The following is a 14,834-nucleotide window of genomic DNA, read 5'->3' as shown; positions in this document are numbered from 1 at the left end:
TGAATATTACGTATCATTTAAATATGGCTGTGCGAACTGTATAAATGAGCTTATGTCAACAGCAATTTTTGATGTAATATCTATTTAACTTGAACTCATATCAATTGCTTTTCTAACCATAGATAATGTGATTCTAGCAACCATAACAGTTTTCTCCGTGCGGGACATCCAATTTCTCTTGCAATTTAACAGTAACTTGATGCAATTTAACAGTAACTTGATGCAATAACAACGTTGATCCGCGAGATATATCTTCATCGTCGGATTTTTCTCACGTTTGCGGCGGAAAAAAAAAACACGGATACACGCGATAAAGATGTGTTCATCGGAAAGATTACGCTATTAACGTGGATTTGGGTATCGCAATATAGATACCAGGCATATAGGGTAGAACGTCCTTTTCCCAAATCCCAATTTCATCGCTATAATCCTCCGTACAAAACGCCCATCGATATGCGCACGTAACTGTGTATGCATAATCGTCTCGTAGCAGGAGGGACGTATTGAGAGACCAGCAGAATATGAAAACGCATTTATATATATATATATATATATTTGTCCAACGCATCGTTGAAAGACCGACTCCCTTTTCGAAACAGATTTTGCACCAGTATTTTTTAATTAAAAAAATATACAAAAGAAATTGAAAAAAAAAACATGTTTACTTCAAATTTTATTAAACAAACAGAATTGTAAGACTTTTAATAAATATTTTTATCGCTTGCTGAAGCGAAAGGTAATCTTTGAGCGTAATCTGTGAAAATCTCGTCTTTCTTGTGTTGTCCAACAACCTACGTGTTCGAGATAAACCTATCTCACGTACGTATTTGAGAACTCGTCTCTAGCGATTTCATTGTTAGCAATCCGGTCGACCGTGTAATTTCACCTCCGTTCTTCATCGTCTCATTTCTGCCACACCGTCATATGGATATATATGCAACGGAGAATTTAATTAGCCGCGATCTCTAATGTGTGTCCAGTCGCGCATTAGCTTCATTACACAGATATTATTATCGTTTATTTGCACAGATATTATTAATCGCTGAACGTCGCTCGTTTTACCAAGAAAGACGAGGAGTCGATTAAAACGCGATGAATTTGACGAATTTCTTGATTTGTTCTTCCGAATGAATCTTCACCATTTTTCTCGTTAAAATGTCACGTAACAAGAGACCGTGTAACGCGCGCGTAGAGACTTCGCTTAATTATCGCGAACAAGATATGGCGTTCGACTAAATTGCACTTATTACAGACATGTTCCGCTTTTGTATGTGTGTTTGTGCGTTGTTAATTACTTCAATTAAAAGCGATTTTGCATCATTAATTTAAAAAACAAAAGAATCTCCCGCGTCTCAATTTACACACACACATACACACACACACACACAATTGAGGGCAACTTGAACTTATTCTCGAAAAGTGTATTACAATCATTACATTTTACAACTCTAGTGATAATTAATGATTCTCCAGAGAGTCCTTATTAATCGCGCAATCGCGCATAATGGCACTCGCGCAAAAAATAACAAAAAGCAAGACAGTTTTTAATTAATAGCAAGTAATTAAAATGTTTAAGATCTGTGTGTCAATTAGGAAAAATGTAATAATTTACAATTAATAGGATGTGCGCAATAAGATATATATATATATATATATATATATATATATATATGTATATACGTAGAATCGCGCTAATTGGATATTCGTTGAATATTTAGTTAGTGACTTGAACACTTGTGGGAAATGATCGATTTCGCTTCTCCCGAGTAAGGGATGCGAAACGAATTTACACGACTTATAACAAATAAGTTTTTGATTTTTTAATTTTTTATCATTTGTTTTTAAATCACACACATGTTGTAAATAATTATTTTTTATTTTTATCACTACATGTTGTTGATTTTACGCGCGAAATTATTTATAGTATTCCGAGACTTTACGTAACTTTGTATTAAACTATTTGTCATTAGAATTGTTTTTTTATCAAATCTTAATTTCTTCATCACTTGCGTTTTAATTTTGACGTAACACTCACCGATGCAGGCGACGAGCGCCACAGCGAGAATCGGCGGGAAAGCCCTCGAAGACGAAATCATGCTGTTGGCTCTGTGAAGGATCGAAGGGGATGTGTAACTCGCAGCAGAGACGAATGAAGAAAAGTGTCACTTCTCAGCCACTTTTATTCGGAACGTCTACGCGTGGTATCGGGCCGACGACGTAGCCAACCGGAAGGGGCGGGACCGAGACGATGGCCGGCGCGAAACGAAACACGAAAGAAAAAGGCACTGCGTGCACCGATTCGTTTTTTAATCCTCGAACAGAAATCTGCTCGATCTCCTTGGATCGCTTGTCGATCACTGATAAAAAAAACCCCTGTGTAGACCTGGTCCACTCTTTCGGTCAACAACGAGGATCAATCCCGATCGATCCCTCGCTGGAACGACGGATCTGGGGTGTGCGCGCGAGAACAATGTCTTTTCTTCTTCTTTTTTGTTTCAAAGTACTTCAACTTCTATTTCCCGCGCGAGAGCGTAATTAACGCGATGTCCGCGCCTACGATCTCTATTTATTTATTTATTTATTTATTTTTTCTCCTCGTACGTGAAAACCCCTGCGCCGATTAATCGACTAAGAGTGTGTCACGGGTGGTACCCGACAACTCGGTAGGAGAGGGTCGACGAGAGGGGAGGGGGCGGCTTTTACAAGGGAGGCGCGTTCTGCCAGCGTACGTCTGTTGCGGCGCCAACGTCGGACTGACTTTCTCCACGTTACAGCCGCTCTCTGCAGCAGTGGCGACGCGCGGCGTCGCGCGGCACCACGGCGCGTCGTCGCGCGGGTACATCCTGTGTCACGTGTGCGCCTGTGGGCGTGCTCCGGATATGCAGCAGGCCACCGACGTCGACTTGTGCTAAGACTTGAGGCGACACGACGACGCTTCGAAATTTGACGCGCCCGCGCGCTTTCGTATCTCTCGCGAGATGCTCGATCCCGCCGAGAGGGTAGATACCCTCGAGTGCTGGTGTCAGCCTGACATGTTGTCACGTGTCACAAATCGTCGGTACTCCCATGTCGATCGGTTTTGCCATATCATCAAATAACAACGACAAGAGAAACAAGATTCCTATTTTTCATTTGTTAATGGTGACCCTAATTTTATTTGTCCTTCGATTTGAGTGTATTTTTGAATATGAACAATTTTTCACCAGTCTGCAGTTTCGTTTCAATTCGGAATCAGTTTAGGATTGTCGAAGCGGGTCAAGTGTTTGATTGAACTGAATATTGTTTCGGTGACCAACGTGACGTATATATTGTTCAATGCTATATTTAAACAAAGCAATAAACTTTAACATTTTGTTGATTAAAAGAGATACGTTTATTAAAAAGATATTTGCAAATAAACATTATGGTTTTCCGCATCTAACAAAGAACTTCGTTCGTTTTAATTAAAGAATTCTGCGTCTTGATAGAGTTTGCGAGAAATTATTTATGAAGTAACGGAGAAATTATTCATTAAAACGTGCAATATTCATTCTTTAATTAAGGAAGATAAATTTGTCGCGTACTTTAGTAAATTGTTCTTTTGAAAAAACATTTAATTGAAATTGTGAACTCGTCATGAAATATAATGATATATACCACACTTTCAACATATCTTTGACAATAAGTGTGAAGCGAAAAGTCGACAAGAAAAACACAAGTGCTTTCCGAATTACAATTTGCTGCGTAGAGATGCGTTTACAGAACCGTAAATGCATGTTCTCCACCACTGTAGCACATACAACGGTTTACATATCGCGTTATTGCAGTATGCATTCGCGCTGTAGTTATCGGGCGGCACATACAATGTGTGCGCGTGCATATAATGCGGTAGCAACATTGTGTCATGTGGCATCAATCATAGGATTTCCTGCAGGTGAAAGGCCAGCCCTGTTTCCTGTGTGCGAATTTGACCCTCTCCCTCTCACACACATACACACTCACGCACGTATACACACGCGTGCATGCACACACACACACACACACACACATATCTTTTCACTTCTTACGTCTGTTTTTCCTGATCATGTTAGTCAAAATTTGGCAACTTTCTGGATTTTGAAAAAAAATGAAAATATTGTCAAGCACAACAAAAGAGAGAGAAAGAGAGAGATTGTGTTCTTATATTTTTCGAAAATATTTCCAAGCGCGTACATAGAAAGTATTCTCCAATAAGAAAATATTTGCATGTTCTTGAAAAATTACTCATTTTGATGTGTACAATGCAGCGGAATGTTTTGTCGTAAAAAAAAGTAATATTGCGAAATCGGGAATATCACTCAAGTCGTTTTGCTAAGATGTTCATGTTTACGGATTTTCTACGAGCGATATAACTCGCCTCTAAATCATCTCCTGAAAAATCTGAAGCAGCACTGAAAATATCGAGTTTTCCTCGAATACTTTCGTCTAACTTAAAATCCATATGACTAATTTTAAAATCATTAGAACAGCAAAAAGTATACGACAAGAGACTGCTACAATTTTCTTCTGTTATTTTGCAATTTTGGTTTTACACCGGGTAATTATCTGCGAATGATTGCGAATAGGAAGATAACACATCGCGCGCGCGCGTGTACAAACGCAGAGATTAACTCACTCACATGTGTTTAGCGTACGACACACGATCGTGATGAGAATTTAATATTACGGTAAATGTGTGTCTGATTGGAATTAAATTAAAGTACGTTTTGCACTCGCGCACGGTTTGTAAATTTTACGTAATTTTGTGAACCAAATTTTTATAGTTTTAACGTAGAAGGAGTGAAAGAGAGAGAAAAGAGAGAGAGAAAGAGGACAGAACGAAATAATCATTTTTTTTCGTTTACATACAAATATTCAAACCATCATAGTACATGTACTACCATGAATAATAAAATTTTTTCTCGTTGGTTTTACTTTAAAAGAGAATGAGAATATTACTTTGTAATTTAACCGGTAAATGTGAGTCAACGTAATTTGCTATAACGTAAATGCCACAATAAATTGTTGTTATTGTTTATTATTTAATATTATTTGAATTACATTCTAGATTACTATATCAAGAAAGGGAACATATTTGTTTACTAATGTTGAAGACAAAAGAAAAATTACATTAGTATTACTTGTACCTATGTATTTTTTGCTCCTTTATGAGATAAAAACAAAAACTAAGTTTAATTAGATTTTGTTTATTTTTTGTCATTACTTCTTTGTACCGCGTTTGAAAACCATAAAAAATAAAACTTGTATTGAAGCTTAACGTGACGCGTGTTCTCAATTCAAGTCAAAACAACAACAAACTGTCTCCATCTATGGGCTTGAACTGCTCTACCGACAGAGAGACGGCAAAGATCAATGACTGTAAAAGATAAAAGGCGGCACGCCGACACGAATAGTTCTCATTGCAATCTTGTGCGAGACGACACCTACTCACAATTCTCGGAATCACGCAACATCGCTTGGAAAATCGAGAACATTTAGGGAATTTTTTTTTGCCAAGTATCCAGAATTATAATTAACGTGTGTTACTGTAAAAAATTAATTTTTTTCAAAATAAAATTTAATTTTCCTTTTTGCCTTTTCGATATTTGAGCGATCATTATTACTTTTCTTAGATCGATTCCTTATATTGTTGAAGTCCTATTAGTAATTCTCGCGGGGAATTGAAAGTTTACCGCTCTCTTACGAGCAACACAAGATATTTGCTGTGAAAATAAAAATATTCTATCAATCAATTCTGTTTTATTTCCTGATCTTTTGCATTTCCATTGTCGATAGGTTGAAGTATCGACGCGATAGTATCGTAACGCGTATTCGATACCAACACACATCGATCTTTCCCTTTTAACTATACGAGCGATGCACGTCCCTAGTTTCAGGTAACAACGAGCAGTGATAGCGAGGCCGCCGTGAATGGGCGGCCAGAGTGTAAGATGGCGGACTGCGAGTCGGAGGTGCAGCGCTTGCCAGCCGTGAACCAGGACGGTAGTACGAGAAGCGCGGCGACCGTGACAATGGTGAATAACAACGCGCGCGTGCCGCAGCATCCGCCGGCGACCGGACCGGACAAGGATCCGGTTGTCCAAGGGCCGCGGTGCGTCACCATTTACAAAACGGAGACGGGCTTCGGGTTCAACGTTCGCGGCCAGGTCAGCGAGGGTGGACAACTGCGGAGCATCAACGGGGAGCTGTACGCACCGCTGCAGCATGTCAGTGCGGTGCTGCCGCGGGGCGCCGCCGAGAAGGCCGGCGTTCGCAAAGGCGATCGTATTCTGGAAGTGTGAGTACCGTTCCCCAAGAGAGACCGTCCTCTTTCTTCTCTTCCACGTTGTCCTCCCGCGCGTCTTTCTCTGACAATCCTTGGAACGCTCTTCGTCACGAGCGAAGTCTCCTCGTGCGCGAGAGTATGCGGTATTATCGGATGCGTGATGCAACTTTATTAGCGAAAACATTCCGGGCTGTCTGCCAAATTGCAGTGGAATTCGTATAATTGCGTCCCGAAGAGAGTCCTCAGACACGAAGTTTCGGCGTTTTGATACACATCTCGGAATAAAGTCAAATAAACATTTCGTAGCAGATGCATTTATTCACATGATAAGGGTGTGTTACACTGAGAGATATTAAAATGAACGTAGGAAAAATGAAAATGTTAAAAAAGACAAGAGTACAAAACGCGAATGCTCCGAATCAAGTTTCTCGATTTGATATTTTTGGATATCGCAGTCCTTGTAGCTTTTAAATTGTTCTCAAAAATTTCTACATTTAATGATATTTATAACGCATTAACAAGAAATGCGTGTGCGAAAACCATCAGAATATATTTATCTATGTTTATTAGTCACGATCAACATTTATGATATTCATGCCTACACTGATGTAAGTGACACGTGCTGTATCTATCCCGTCGTTTATATTACAGACTATATGTAAATTCAGCTTTTTTTATCAAAGAAAACCTAAGGCTAGAATAAAACATCGCAAAGGTGTTTGCAAGCTGGTTATTTTACAAGACGCTTGCGAGAAACATACCTTTCATAAAATAATAATTAATCACATGGATGCTGTTTTTTTTTTTTTTTTTAACAAGTGAATTGCTAAAAGCTTTATATGTGTATCTTATAATATACGTAAAACTTTTTTTTTTTTTTTTTTTAACAAGTGAATTGCTAAAAGCTTTATATGTGTATCTTATAATATACGTAAAACTTTATATATATGTTCATACATGTATATATATATATGTACATGTATACATACAAAGTCCATGTTTATTAATCGCATTTCGTGGGAAAATACGTTAATCGCAGTCCAGTAATTGTATCGCATATTTATATATCGAGAATTACACACTTACACCGCGGTCTTGCTTAGCAACTAACTTGCTCCAACGATCGCGCATGGTGGTCTCTTGAGAGACTCAACGTCCCATCTGCAGAGATGCGAAAGGCAAATTTAACCGATCGTACGATGCAATTAATGCCAGAGAGTCTCACGTAACAGAGTCCCACATCGACGAACTCGATTTTCCTGTGACCTCGCGGTTTATCTCGCATTTTTCACATTGTTCACATTGTTTCCAAAGTGAACGCAGAATAGGAGTGACGCCGAACGACTCGTACATCCTTATCGCAGGCGCACTTAAAGAAAATTGTTAAAAGTTTTAAAAGTTTTCTTAAAGGATAATTTACTGCATTTTATCAAAAACTGTGGAAAAGCGAGGTAAAAATATGTGAGATTACAGATAAGACAATAATTGGAGCGAATTGTTCGTAACTACGCTAATTAATATTGGCGCGATAAAGCAAATCTCGGAACGCGCGTGCACAATACGTATGTGTGCGCATACACGTGTACGAATGCATCATGTTTCGCTTCGCAAATTCTGCAGCAAGGACGATAAAACGTGCACAATGCGTGACGAACACGCTCATCCGTCTCGTTTATGAAGATTAACAAACACGACAAGTTGCAAAATTTGTCATCGCTGCGCGCGTCTGCGTTTTGAAAAACCGGGTTAATCGGTTGTTGTTCGAACAAATTTTTCTTCGTCGAAAGTAACTATCGGTAATTTTCAGCAAAAAACATCTCATCATTTCCGAACGAGAATTTCCTGTCGCGCTTTTTAATCCGATAAATGGATAAATAAATAAACTTAATCTACTTAAAGAAACTTACTTGGAAAAAGATTTTACAATCGCTCTTCATTTCACTATGTGTCACATTGTTTTTTTTTTTTTTTTCATTATTTTCATTTCTTTGCTAGAAATAAGTACGTTACTTTCTTTCGCTCTCTCTTCAACGTTAAACAAATAACAAAACATTATTATGAACAATGAATGTGAAGTTCATTGTTAAGCACTAATTTTATGTACTTAGCCAATAATCTAATTAGTCTATCAGATAATCTAGTTAGTGTCTTACACTGAAGTTCTTAAATTTGTATTTGTAATTTCGACCGTCGAGGTTGTTAGCGCTCTCGGATTTGCATATCTGATAGTTAGAGCCACCTTGTGTGCGTAATTGTATTCTCTGAGCTGTTTAATTAAGAGCTAATTTGGTTAAAGCATTAGCCGCGCTCTGTTCTTAGTTAAAAGTTATCTATACGTTCGATACAGATTTGTGCGGCAATTTTATTTTGAAGAATTTTGATTTTTATGATAACTTTACGAAGAAAGAATCGAGATAGCATTCACGGAAAATTGCAAGGACGACAACACGCACGACGATATCGATTTCGAGTAATGTACTTTTCACGCGACGTTTATTTTAGAAATGACGTAGTTGAAATTGTACAATAAAACCGATTCGATTAAACATTTAACACGGTTGCAAAAGAGTGCTAAAAGAGCGATTGTACTGTAATCTTTTCATTTCGATAACAACAAAATTGATTTATGATTAGATTAGGAAAACAGCGAAAACCAAACGCGATAACCAAAGTGAATAGGCCTGAGATATCATCGAGATATCGTCTTATATATCGAACGCGCCGATAAAATGCCTCGTTTATTTGCAATGGTGTTTTCGTCGGGGAACGCGGATCGCGCGAACAGAATCTATTTTGCAACTCGCGCGCGAGTCCAAGGTTCCCATAAACTCAGCGCGCGGTTCAAGGTCTGTCGCGCGCTCGTGTGCGAGGATTTCAGCGTGTTCGCACTTTCTTGTTCCACAGGGTCGTAAGAGAATTGTTTTTTTTTTCTCCCGATTCTTGTCCGGGCAACTACCTACGCCCAAGGCGAATCAGTTTGCATCCCGGAACAGCAAGCTGCAAGCCGAAGTGTATAAATATATGTATTAATCACCGTCGCGGAATGGCACCGCGAGAGAATTTGATTCGAACTCCCGCTTCTTTTCTTTCGCCCGGCCAATTTCGCCGTTTCTGCCATCATTTCACGGCGACTCGTCGTCACGTTCACGCGGCCAATTTGCCGCGTCATCTAATTGAATCAAATGATTTTTAATGTCCAGTTGACTGCGCCGCTGCTATATATAGCCAAAGACTCCCGGCTATAATATTCCTTCCTTCTTCTTTCTATTTGCACTTCAATGATTTTATGTTAGCTCACTGATCACATTGTGTTTGCGTAAGCGATAATAGTTTTAACGACAATCGCAAACTACATGCCACATTCCTATATGACTTCTTTTCTTACGTTCTCTGTGTTAATGTCTGTAAAAGGTTTACTTCGCGGTACGGTTTCCCGCATTCGCATATATTACCTTGTTGTTTCGACCAACGAAAATTTATACTCGCCGGTGGAAACAAAAAAAAAAAAAAAAAAAAGAATGACTTAAATTGATAAAGTAGATCAATTAATGTGTTAACTCGGATCCCCGCGTTCGAAGAGCTAACGACGATTTCTGCTCCAACGAGTGCAACGATAACGATACGAATATCAGAGATGAAAGAAGCCGCTTATTGCGCGCGTTCCACGCACCGAGCGTCTGAAAGTGACCCGGTCATTTGCTCGGAACTGCGTTAAAATTTGAAGCTCCGTAATATCGAGAGGGGAATCGCGCCAACGTGGGCGCGAATCATTACCGCCTGCGTGGTTTGTTATCTCAGTTAGCCGCAATTAACGAGGTTCGCGGTTGTATTTTGAAACCCAATGGGTTTTCAAATTGTCTCAACCACGGCGCATTTATTATTCACAGGCCGCGCTTTGCTTATAGAGCAGGAAGCGAAAGAGCGCGCGCTACGCTATCAACACTTTAACACTCATAGTATAATGTGGCGTATCGCAACGTTTTTGTGTGCGCACAAGCTCGCGCTAGTTCACTGACGCGCGCATTATCTTTTTCTAACAGATATTACCATACACGCGGTGTCATTATTGACCGATCCACTTCACCAATTTATCTCCCGGCGGTTTTCTTGTTAGCTGACGAAATTTGTTTTTCGCGGCTATATTTGGCGCTGTGAACGCAAGCTCTGCGAAATTAAAACTTAATATTCAGCGCATGTAACAGGAGAGAGAAAAAGAGAGACAGAGAGAGAGAGAGAGAGATAGAGAGAGGTGTTTGCTTTAAACCGTAGGTTGTTAACGTGTCTGCGTGTGTATGCATTATGCCGATAGAACTTTTCGTGTGTGTAAGTTCAGTTGTAATGTAACGCAAATAGTCGCTACACACGTCACTGAAATCAGGTACGTCAAAGACATTAAGAATTGGTGGCTAATTGTAAACATTTTCTTAAACTCTCTGCATAAAAAAATTTCTTTTCCGCAACGCTACATGCGCCAAATGTAAGAAAGATTGAAGATTTGGAGAGAAAAAAATACAATTTTTAATCGAGAAAATCAGAGCGGAAGATGAGTAAAAAAATAAATACAATATATATATATTATATAATTATATACGTCGTAAAATAAATATTAAAATTTGTAGAAGTTTGAACTGAATTATGCAATGTGCGTACACACGGCTTGCAACGCGAGATTGTTTGCAAGTCTGCGTGCTAGAATATCTAAAGTAGAGATAATTGTCTTGTAATGAGCCACCCGTTACAAACGATAGCGAAATATATAAAAGCGACGCCTGATTTTCTCGCACGCAGATTGTTGAAATCCGCATGCGGCGACATTCGCTATCTCCGAGAGAGTCGTGCCTCCGCGCTCGGACCAATCACGGCCGTCCTTTCACTTGCTGGAATTCGAAACTGCCGTTAAAAAGGCCGATCACCCGTTTATTCTATTCCCTTTCTACGCGAAGTGAAACGATCGTTGGGGAGGTCGACGCTGACGCGCGGAAGAAACGATCGGATCGCGTTTAGTCTGAAGGTCTACTTTGGTTCGGGTGAAAGTCGGGCTTCTCTCGTCGATGAACGTTGAATCGCGCCGTGAATTTCTACTCATCGCATTTTCCGTCGCGATCGATACAAGCCGCCCGTCGAAACGTGCAATTCGTAACAGTTTGCGCGAATTGCCGCTTGCAAAGAGAGATTAACTCGCTATCGCGCTGATAACGGCGCGGCACCGCGCACGAATATGTTAGCGTGTTACATGACCGCGCTGCAATGCGAGTGGATCGAAAATCACGGACGATGGAATCCCTCGAGCTTGCTGAGATCGCAACTGAGGTCGGTCCCGATTTTCCCGGATCGGTATATACCTATGTGTAATAGAATGACAATACGACGCGAATTGTGACGTAACGTGTGTGTGTTCCTCTTTGTTACAGAAACAATGTCAACGTCGAAGGCGCCACTCACAAACAAGTGGTCGATCTGATCAAGTCGGGCGGCGATGTTCTCACGTTGACCGTTATCTCCGTGACGCCGCAGGAGGCTGAAAGATTGGAACCTTGCGAGGATTTGAGGTAAAGGCAATGCGATGTTCGATCTTCGCGAAAAAGTTTGTCGGATGACAAACTTTTTCGCGGGATTCAAACTCGAAGGAAATCGGATTAATTTATTTATCTCTGAAGATAATCAAAATTCTATATATACATTATGAATAATGATTCTTGATGATTCTTATAATCCCAACATAATTGCGTAATTGTTTATCTAAAATATCCCGAGATAAAAAACGCGCACACGTAAACAAATAATAATTGTTGAATTTTCGTCTGTTCAGTTACGCGGCGATGGACTACAGCGAGAAGAGATCTCTGCCTATCAGCGTGCCGGATTATCACGTTCGTGAAAGGAAACACGAGCGTTACGTAGTATTCAACGTCCATATGGCCGGCAGGCACTTGTGTTCGCGCCGATATCGGGAATTCGCGGCACTGCATATGGCGCTGAAGAAGGAATTCATAGGCTTCAATTTCCCGAAGCTACCAGGAAAATGGCCATTTCAGTAATGTCTTCGGATTTCAATCTTATGAAACGCTGAATTCAATGAATGAATCCTTTCACCAACTCGACGCGTCATAATTGTGTGCGAACGCAAATTGCTCGCACTGTGTACTTCCGTTTCTCTTTCTCTCTGAAAGATTATTCAATGAAAAAACACGATCTAGTTCGTGTGTAACGTTCGGAGTAACGATTCGCTGACATTGCAGATTGAGCGAGCAACAGCTTGACGCGAGGAGACGCGGTCTGGAACAGTATTTGGAGAAAGTGTGCGCGGTGCGCGTGATAGCGGAGAGCGACGCCATGCAGGAATTCCTGACCGACAGATTAGAGGAGGACGGCGATCAGGGTCCGGCGGTCGATCTCAAGGTTCTCCTGCCGGATCGAGAAGTCGTCACCGTTACGGTCCCGAAAGCGGCGTCGGTGAAAGACGTTTACGACGCGGTTTGCTGTCGCGTCGGATTGGACGCGGAAACAGCCAAGTATTTTTATCTATTCGAGATTGTCGAATATAATTTCGGTACGCAACTATGCTATTACGCTCGAACATAACCGGCCTGACATAACGTAAACTGTTCCAAATATATACGCGATAGGTTTTTAACGAATAGCGGCTGTGCATTTCAGAGCGGAAGTTGCAACCGCACGAACACCCACACACTTTGTACATTCAGAATTACTCCACCGCGAGCGCGACGTGTTTGGCAATACGAAGGTGGCTCTTCAATGTAAATAGGCCTCTGAGCGAGCAGGCATTGACTTGGATATTTTGGCAAACAATAGACGAGGTTAACAGAGGTCACATCACCGCGGGGGAACGATTGTATCAACTGAAAGCGCTGCAAGATGCTTCCAGAAAGCATGAGGTTTGTTGAAAATTATCGCGAGAGATCGTGAATTTCGATTACGTTATTTTTGTCTGTATGAGAAAAATTTTGTTTTTCTCGTTTTATTTGCAGTATCTAAAACTGGCGAGGGAACTCAGCGGGTACGGCGACATTGTGTTCCCGCATTGCGCGTGCGACTCGAGAAAGGAAGGCCACGTGATACCTGCGGTCGGCACGGCGGCTTTCAAGTTGCACGCCGCGAAGGAGGACGGCACGTTGGAATCCCAAGTGGTGGAATTTCAATGGAGCACTATTAATCGATGGGAAGTGGACGAGGACGGAATGGCGTTCTGCTTCCAATACACCCGCCAGGATAATCGTCCGCCTCGTTGGCTCAAAGTCTTCACTCCTTATGTGAGTATAGCGATGATTTTATTCCTAAACTAACAGTTTTTTTTTTCACGCTTGGTCGTTTTTCAATCTACGTTTTTTTATGATTTGATACATACGCTTGCAGTTCACGTTCCTCTCGGATTGCTTCGATCGAATAGCCGAGGAAGCGAAGTGGGACGATCCGGGAGAATGACGTAGTGTCCAACGCTAAGAGACATCGCAACGTTGATCCGGTCTCTCCATTGGATATCTCGCATTCGTCTCTATAGTCGAAATTTTTTTTTTTTTTTTTTTTTATTAGAAATAGAAAAAACAGAAACGTCTAAAAACAAACCGGTGCCGAGTCAACTTAGTAGCATGTGAAATTTCTTTGTCCGTTAAGATTAGTATATCTTGCACCAATAGATGATTTGAATGTTCACGTTGCATTATCGAACGCGAGAAAGAACTCTAGAATCATCCCAGTGAAACCAATACTTCTGCTATAGGAGTTCGGACGCGAAGTGACATTTGAAATATCACTCGCGAGTAAAAGATTCACTCTCTTTCGAGAACAGAATCTGATGCGCGGAATGTACAGAGACCGAGTTCAGTACTTTCGTTTATTGCCAGAACAAACTTTTTTTTTGTCCCTGAAACACATACTGTGCTTTTTTTTTCTTCGTGAAGGACAAGATTGCGAAGACACATTGAAGACGAGATTGTGAGAGAGATTCACAGAGTTCGTGTACAGATAGCGTAAAAACTATTGCCATGGGTATACGGTAGCCTAGATTTATATCACATTCTTCTCTTTCCGGCCTATGATTTTAAGTAGACGTGCAAGCATGCAGTTTGATTGTCGACAATCGATTGAATTGCGTAAACGTTCCTCTTGATTCGCCTAATAGACCCGAAACTTTTCGTTGGATCTGCACGAGTGCGTTCAGCGGAGAAGAGAAATTACATTTATCTACGATACTTCGTGCATTTTCTAATGTGCAATACTTCGTATAACTCAATACGTGTGCGAACTTCTCGTCAATTTCGTCACGCAGGATAGTTTAAAAACGAGAAATATATCGCGTGTTTTTCCGAATGATTTCAACTGCGTAAACAGCACCGACGGCACGTCTAATTCACTGCTGCGGTGATAGACTTTATTTGTGGTTTTTTTTTTTTTTGTTTACAATTAAGAGTTCAAAGAACAAGAGGTCAGAAAAGCGTGTGGAAGTTTTTGCAAGAATAGATACATATCACAGACACTCATCGATAGTTTCATTGTGCGATATTAACGGAGGGAAGGTTCTTCTTTTAAATTA

At 40.5% G+C, this 14,834-nt stretch overlaps 2 protein-coding genes across 4 annotated transcripts in view; one reads left to right on the top strand and one right to left on the bottom strand.

Annotated features, from left to right (window-relative positions):
- LOC109860643 overlaps positions 1–2,735 on the bottom strand; it is a 74,745-nt gene extending 72,010 nt beyond the window's left edge. The window contains exon 1 of the mRNA XM_020439877.1: positions 2,036–2,735. Coding sequence (XP_020295466.1) covers positions 2,036–2,096 — 61 coding nt within the window. The 5' untranslated portion in view covers positions 2,097–2,735. The remainder of the gene's footprint in view (positions 1–2,035) is intronic.
- Positions 2,736–5,927: 3,192 nt separating this feature from the next.
- LOC109860975 (sorting nexin-27) lies at positions 5,928–13,832 on the top strand. Of its 3 annotated transcripts, none has more exons than XM_020440411.1 (7): positions 5,928–6,295; positions 11,695–11,832; positions 12,093–12,317; positions 12,523–12,833; positions 12,941–13,179; positions 13,273–13,554; positions 13,658–13,832. In XM_020440411.1, the coding sequence occupies exons 1-7, from the start codon at positions 5,949–5,951 to the stop codon at positions 13,724–13,726; spliced, it is 1,611 nt and encodes a 536-aa protein (XP_020296000.1). In that variant the 5' UTR covers positions 5,928–5,948; the 3' UTR covers positions 13,727–13,832. The 3 variants fall into 3 exon arrangements, with proteins under 3 accessions (XP_020296000.1, XP_020296006.1, XP_020296015.1); XM_020440417.1 differs by lacking the exon at positions 5,928–6,295 and adding an exon at positions 11,074–11,617; XM_020440426.1 differs by lacking the exon at positions 5,928–6,295 and adding an exon at positions 11,075–11,593.
- Positions 13,833–14,834: the final 1,002 nt, after the last annotated feature.

Source organism: Pseudomyrmex gracilis, unplaced genomic scaffold (genome assembly GCF_002006095.1).
Source record: "Pseudomyrmex gracilis isolate BER0280 unplaced genomic scaffold, ASM200609v1 scaffold_8, whole genome shotgun sequence".
NCBI classification, from domain to species: domain Eukaryota; kingdom Metazoa; phylum Arthropoda; class Insecta; order Hymenoptera; family Formicidae; genus Pseudomyrmex; species Pseudomyrmex gracilis.
Note: the sequence above shows the minus strand (reverse complement) of the source record. Positions and strands in the feature narration are given on the sequence as shown.